The sequence below is a fragment of the Pundamilia nyererei genome, unplaced genomic scaffold (assembly GCF_000239375.1).
Source record: "Pundamilia nyererei isolate P.nyererei 1_Seehausen unplaced genomic scaffold, PunNye1.0 scaffold00394, whole genome shotgun sequence".
Taxonomy (NCBI): Eukaryota; Metazoa; Chordata; class Actinopteri; order Cichliformes; family Cichlidae; genus Pundamilia; species Pundamilia nyererei.
Window position 1 is genome coordinate 177,905 of NW_005187795.1, and position 7,474 is coordinate 185,378.

The 7,474-nt window shown below is 49.0% G+C and overlaps 1 protein-coding gene across 4 annotated transcripts in view; it reads left to right on the top strand.

The window, feature by feature from the left end:
• Positions 1 to 803: 803 nt before the first annotated feature.
• Positions 804 to 7,474, top strand: part of wipf2b (WAS/WASL interacting protein family, member 2b) — a 10,937-nt gene continuing 4,266 nt past the window's right edge. For 3 of the 4 annotated variants that reach the window (XR_312314.1, XM_005753006.1, XM_005753007.1), the window contains exons 1-5: positions 804 to 1,051; positions 1,998 to 2,103; positions 2,196 to 2,493; positions 6,197 to 6,322; positions 6,546 to 7,193. Coding sequence is in view for 3 of the 4 variants with exons in the window: in XM_005753006.1 (XP_005753063.1) it covers positions 2,029 to 2,103; positions 2,196 to 2,493; positions 6,197 to 6,322; positions 6,546 to 7,193 (1,147 nt within the window). In the remaining variant the exon portion in view is untranslated. The remainder of the gene's footprint in view (positions 1,052 to 1,997; positions 2,104 to 2,195; positions 2,494 to 6,196; positions 6,323 to 6,545; positions 7,194 to 7,474) is intronic. The other variant, XM_005753008.1, reaches the window with a different exon arrangement.

Consider the following 7,474-nt stretch of genomic DNA (forward strand, 5'->3'; position numbering starts at 1 on the left):
AGGTGAAACGTCTTCAAGCAACTTAAAGAAGTCCAGACGCTTTTCTTTGCAAGCTCCTTTGACTATACAACAAGAACAAAATGAACATATGCCAGGGGGTGTAATACAAAGAATTACATACATTCAAATAATTTGTAATTACTACAAACAGTAATAGTTTTCACAGCCTTTTTGTTAAGTGATCCACGAATCAATTTTATGTAACATAAAACATCATTATAGTAATGTTTAAAATTAGGCTTTTTGTTACTGTATTTGCATTTGTGAAAATAAAATGTAGCTACGATAACTAACAAGTTTATTATAAAGTAAACATCTTATTTTTTTTGCCTTCGAAAGAAACAAAATATTAAACATTAAAAACGTATTTTTTCAGGTTTAACTAATCCTGACGCAGAGGGGGAGGAGCCACGTCAGGTCATTCAGGTAAAACATGGAGTCGAGTGAGAACAGAGTGTACAAACTGGTGTATTACATTTAAACTTTTACATTTTTACAAAGGGTCAAGAGTCTTTACCCGAAAGAATTTTAAAAAGACGTTTAAATGTGTTTTATGAATAGAGAAAATGATTGCTGTTTTTGAGATTCTTTAAAATTTTACTTGATATACATTTTATTTGATATTATAAACTCATAATATTCTGATTGAACGCTCGTGATCAAGACAACATTTGATTTCGAGAACTTCATGTTAAAAGAGATCAAAACGAATCTCTGCTTCTCCTTCTCCTCTAACCCTCTGCATGTCCTCCTTCACTACAAAATAAAATAACAATAATCTTATAAATGCGCTCATTTGTCTTTATTAAAGGGAAATAGGTTTAAACTTGTAATTGTGTAATAAGAATGGCAGAATGCCGTTATTTTAGTGAGCATGCGCAGGTGCAGCAGCAGGTCACGTGTTCTTGTAGAGAAAAATAAAGAAATCTCTGCAGAGCTGAGGCTAACGGCGGAGTTACGGTCCTCACGGCGGAGACTCCGGGAGTGAGAAAGCAGCCAGCGAACCGAGAGAAGCATGAGCTAGGCCACAGAGACGCGGTGACGCTCACAGGTACCGTTTATTCACCTCACCTGTCCGAATGTGCGCAAAGCTAACGCGCATGCTAGCGCTGAGCTAGCAGATTGGGCTCGCGATGGAGCTAACTCCGCATACTGATCAGCCTCTGCGGGGGGAGGATTGCACGGATAGATGTTGGTCACTGTGCACACAGCTGGAGGGGAGCGCGGTGAGGAGGATGAATCGTTAGCCCAGCATCCTAGAGAGACCCGGGCTGGTTAGTCCGGAGCCAACCCCCCCGCCCCCGGACCCGGGCTGGTGGGGTCCAGTGGAGGCAGAGAAGCTGTTCAATAGTTCAGGTTTGACCAACAGAAAACTGGTTTAAGCCACCAGGTGAATCCAGGTTGGAGCCTCAGGGTTCAGGCCTCCATCACAGGAGCAGCCGCTCACCTCTGACACATAGGCTGCGTTCACACTGCAGGCGAAAGCGCATCAAATCTGACGTTTCTGACCCTCTGCGACCCATATCCGATCATGGTCTGACAGTGTGAACGGCGCAAATCCGATATTTTCAAATCCGATCTGGGTCACTTTCGTATGTGGTGCTGAATCCATCCAGTGAAACTGTTGGGAAGACAATGTTGGAGAAACGTGAACATTTTATTTGTTCTGTATAATCTGCAGACTGACAGAAATCTGCAGCTAGAAGCAGCGCTGCTCTAAAACAGCAATAAGGATCATTATTAGGACAAATGCAAATAACAAGATAACTTTATAACTTAAAGCAAAACTGGGAAACGTAAAGTCAGAAACAGTCAAACACTGTTTGTTTGGTCTAAACGGAGCGCGTTGTGTGTGACGTCTTCTTGTGCGCATGCTGCGTTGAGTGTTCACACTAGAGCGCCTTTGCTGTCGCATTTTATTTGTAGTGTGAACGAGCAGACAAAGAAGAACAGCATCGTCAGGAAGGTATTGATCGGATTGTGTGTCTGTGTTTCAGGTGATCAGGTGTGTGTTGTATCAGCTGCAGAATGCCCATCCCTCCTCCACCTCCTCCTCCACCTGGGGGACCCCCGGGACCCCCGCCTCCCCCCACCTTCAGCCAGGTGAGCTTTCTCTCATTCATAACCTGTGAGCCTGAGAAGACTTGCAGCATGTCACAGTCTGGTTATTTAACTCCACCTCCATCTCTCAAAAGGCTAATACCAGCCCCCCGAAGCTGAGCAAGGAGGAGGCCAAAGGTCGTGGCGCGCTGCTGTCGGACATCTGCAAAGGCGCCAAGCTGAAGAAGGTGGCGGTGGTAAACGACCGCAGCGCCCCGCTGCTCGACAGTAAGACTCAGACACCAAAGAGCCAAACAACCCCCACTGAGCACCCATACATTCGCTTATACCAGTACCTACACCAGCAGCAGAGCCTGCCCAAACAGCAGGGGGCGCCGTCTGAGGAGCAGAAGAAGACAGTTGGAGATAAGAGCCCCACGCTGTCGCTGGAGAGTAAGAACGCCATCTTCTCTGGTACTGGAGTCAGCGTGCAGGAGGCCGAGCGCAGCCTGAAACAGCCGCCGTGTTTCCTGTCCACCGAGGGAGAGGGGCAGACGGGGCCAGACCCGCTGAGGTCAGCTGACCTGATGGTCAGCAGATCAGCTGAAGGTTTACCCCCCGACGGGGTCCTGGGGGTGCTAAGCTCAGCTACGGAGCGCTTCCTTTAGATTCCTGCGTCTAAAATCAGCTGATCGCTCATAACCATGTGACCAGCAGACGCAGTCAGATCAGAGCTGACCTAAACTTGCCTGCACAGCGGAGCACGCCTCACACTCATCCTGATGAATAACTAAACCTGTGGGGGGGCACGGGGTCCTGATACGGCCCCGGTCACGAGCTCACGCTTCAGCCTGTGATGTGTGTAAACATGGCGTGGGCCACGCGTGTGTGACTTGTTAGTGCTAGCGCTTTAGTTCAGACCCTGCGCATTAACACCACAGACTCCTGTTCTGGGATCTGTTTTCCAAAGTTGCCAAAATAAAGTTTAAACATGTTTCAGGACAAACGCTCAGCAGAGTTGAAAGAGGAAGTGAGCGCAGGCAGGTAACACGCAGGTAATTCATCGAACCTGCTTGTGTTTCTGCTGCTGGCCAGCAGGAGCAGCCGCACAGACGGCGTTTAAATGTGACCCGGGTCCTTCGGGCTTATATGCGGTCACCCCTGAAGATCCAGCCTGTGCAGGAAACCCCGTTCCTCCTGGAGCTGTCACACACTGGTCCACAAACACGCTCGTCGTCAGTGTGACGTCACAGCGAGGACGCAGGTGATTAATCTGGTATCAGTGTTGGGATTGGAGAGAGCGTCAGAGCTTCGACTCTTCTTCTGCGCACCCTCGGTGGCGGCGAGGTGTGAACAGCTGTACAGGCAGAGACGGCCGGCAGCAGCCTCTGACGCGCGCTCGGTCAGTTTGTAGAAGCAGGCTGAAACGGACTGCATGAGCTGAAAGACTGGAGGAGCGATCGCTCTGCTGCTGCTCCTCCGTCTGTAGACGGCTCGTCGTCTGTTTGACGGGCGGCTCTGAAAGTGGCCGTGACTCCTGCCCGTCATCGGGCTCACAGTTGACCTCCACACACACACGCCGTGTCCCCTCCGGCTCTGACTTCCTGTTTGTTTCTGTTCCACCTTTTCCTGTTTCTCCTCATCTGATCCGTTCTGTCTGTGTCGGCTTCACCCTGAACCTCCGTCATGTCTGTGCTCTAACTTCTCTTCCTTTCTCCGCCGAGTTCAGACTTCAGGTTAAAGTTGCACCACGGCGGTGGCGTGCGGGCTCGGTGGGCAGGTGACGGAGCGGCTGTTGAAACAGATGCTGCAGCTTCCTGCACAGCTGCTGATGACCTGATGATGCTTTCTGCTTTGCTGTGTGTGTTCCTGCTCTGTAAATGTCTGCCGTCCACGCCACCCACAGTTTCATCCCAAACCATCGACGCACTCGCGACCGCACGTACGCGACACGGCTGAGCGCTCACCTGTCAGTGGAGCTGATGTCCTGGCCTGATGCTGGTTTGCAGAACAGGAATGTTTCTAAAACTCTATAACGTGTCATTGAAAGCCGTGCTCGCCGTTTCCTGCGTAGACTCTGTCGGGCGACTGAAAGCCGCCCTATCACACACCGATCAGCAGGATCATTGTCGTTGTTATTTATGTAGCACATTTAACTCCAACAGCAACGTCGACCAAAGTGCTGAACAGAAATACCAAATAACTCTCAAAGTGTATTAAAAGGCAGTGAATACCATAGATTGACAGTCGGAGCCTGTCTGATGTGTGGGGGGAGATTATTCCACAGTTAAGGCGCCACGACCACAAACGTTCGATCGCCTCCGTGAACCAGCCTCGAACTGGGTACGGCTAAAAGCAAAAGATCCTTTGATCTAAGAGATCCAGCGGGTGCAGAAGGCTGCAAGAGGTCCGATTAAACACCCAGGAGCCTGTCCGTTCAGGGCTTTAAGTCTACAGTACAATTTTAAAATCAATTCTGATGTGAACAGGGAGCCAGTGAAGACAGCGAGCATCGGGGAAAATGTTCACGTCTTTTAGTTTGTGTCAGAAGACGAGCTGCAGCAATCTGGACCGACTGCAGTCTTACAAGGCAGGTCCGACTAACTGCAACATATGAGAAGTTACAACTGTCCAAAAGATAAAAATGATCCCACCTTGGATAAAAGCCTCAGTTTGTACAACTGAGCTAATCTGTATTTTAAAGGTGAAGTTATTGTCAAATATAACCGCCAAATTTTTAACGTGCGACTTAATAAAAGGCTGAAGACTGCAGGCGAGAGTTAAAGTGCTGCGATTGCTACGAAACGTTTAGGAAGTTAGAGGCCATCCAGACACTGATGAAGGCTTTTACTGGAGCAGAGCAGCTTCTCATCAGTCTGAGTGTCATCAGCGTATCAATCAAGTGTTATATTCGTTATGTGAAAGTTGGCTAGAGGCAGCATATAAATAGAGTAAATTGGGCCCAATATGGAACTCTGAGGAACACCACAAGTAAGGGGAACTGAAGAAGACGTGAAATAGCCAAAGCTCGCAGAGAAAGTCCTGAACCACTATGAGGGAAAACCCTTGGACAGAGCTTTAAAACCAGACTGAAACCTCTCCAGAACATTTTTATAACGACAGCTGTGTGCAAAGAAATTTTGTCTCGACTGTAAAGTAGAAACCCAGAACGTGTCCACAGCGGGTGGATGTTTCAGGAGTGAAACTGAGAGCGTGCAGCGGGATCAGTTAGCTTTTAGCTCGTACGCAGACACACCTTGTTAACCTGCAGCGGGACAAGTGGGCGGCAGACACCTCTGACCTTCCTCTACAGCATGAAGCCTGCCGAGGGCTGCACAGCTCGGTCATCCTGCTGCTTTCACTGCTGAAGGGTTGCTCTGCTTCCTGTACCCGTGTGCTCAGACCAGCTACAACTCGAGTTAGCGTTTCCACTTCCTGTTTCCTCGCTTTGAAGTCAGTAGGCTTTCCTTTCAGTGTCTGAGAGGTTTACACTCAGGCCCCGCCCCTAACAATGCAAACTCTGACTCACTGCTGCCTCTACTGGACGGTAGAGGAACTGCAGGATTGGAGGTGAATTTATTTGTTCTAACATCGCCTCGTTAACCCACTGGCTTCATGAGCATGGAAAAGGGGCGGTGCTAACTTTAGAAGCACAATGAGCCTTCAGGTAAAGGTGAAATAAAGACATTTTATCTCATGGGTGGGCGTGGCCACACTTCAGACCAACTTTACATCTACTTCCTGTAGCATGTTTTCAGTCATCATGACGTCTGGTCTGATGGTGGTGACGTGACTCCTTCCTCTTTCGCCCTACCTGACAGATACAATGTCTCCAGTTTGTTCCTGACTGATGCAGCCCTGATGATGTCACTGTGATGTAATAGGTTATAATCGATGTGTTTTCGACTGTTTGTTGTGCTGGCAATGATGTCATCGGAGCTGCGTGGGAGCGTAAAACACTTAAACTTAAAGTCTCACTTCATCTCACCTCATCTCACCTGTGGCAGTCTCCTGACCTCACCTGCATCCTACCTCGCGCACTAATCCATCCCATCGTCACGTTAGTGTCGTAGCTGTGGTGTCGGTGTAAAGCAGTGATGTCACACCCTCAGGAGGCGGAGCCCTCACTCATCTGTCCGATGGTTGTGGTTCTCAGAGCCGAAAGGAGGTGGAGCAGCAGCTGCAGGAGCCAATGGAAGCGGAGCAGGCAGTCCATCTGGTTGTGCTGCACCAATCGGAGGCCTGTTCACAGGCGGAGTTCCCAAACTGAGGCCAGTCGGAGGTGAGAGGTCATTTGCTACTTTGTCACTTTGTATTTTTTCAATTTCAGATTGGTTTTTATTTGTTTTCATATTTTTTTTGTTTGTTTTTATAAAAAATCTTGTCAAATTTTAATGATATTTTTTATTTTTATTATTTATTTTTATTTAATTTACAAATAAAAATAAACGGGTGTTAATAAAGTTTTAGATGTTTGTAAAGTTACCTTTCCATATTTTCCATAGATGGCGCCGTCGGTCGCTCTCCCTCCACTCGGGCTGCTGCGCCCCGCCCTCCCAGCCATCGCCATGATGATGCAGAGAGCCCCTCCCCTCAGGCATCATCACCCATGGAGACATCTCGCATGCCGCGTCCTTCCCTCCCCAACCTGTCTTCATCCCCTTCTCCCTCTTCCCCCTCCTCTACAGCCTCATCCCCCTCCACCGGCATGAAACACTCTTCCTCTGCCCCTCCTCCACCCCCTCCCTTATGTCGCAGAGGTAACGCCCCCTCCCCTCCCACCTCCGCTTACAACAGAGAGAAGCCCCTTCCCCCCACCCCCAACAACACCCCTCCACTGCCCTCCAAACCCCCACCATCTCCTAGCAACAGCAGGCGCCCTCCTACCTCGGGAGGAAACCCTGTGTCGTCCTCCTCTCTGGCCCCGCCCCCTCCACCATACCGCATCACTAACGGCCCAGGTGGAGAGGCAGCACCCGAGCTGCCACAGCGCCACAACTCACTCAGCAACAAGAGGCCCGCCCCCTCACCAGGGGGCCACACCCCTTCCAGAGGCCCTGCCCCTCCACCTCCTCCAGCGTCACCTACACCCTCCCAGCAGGGTGCCAACAGGCCACCACCCCCTGTTAGAGAGCCGCCAGGTAGAGGAGCAGGTGAGAGGTGATGTCCTTAAGTTACACAGGCAGTAAGATATAGTGCTCCGGGTGCATTATGGGAAATTTAAGAGCAAATGTTCATTTTATTTTCATGAACACTTTAACAAATATAACACATTTTAATAAAAAAAAAGATTTAAAATAATAATGTTTTGCGTTCTGTAGACATTCCTGCAGTTTAACTCATTGGTGTTATCTGGCCTATAATTAGCTAAGACAGGTCTAGTTTTATTTTTTTATTTCTCCAGGCTAAATGATGATCCTCTAAATTTGTGACA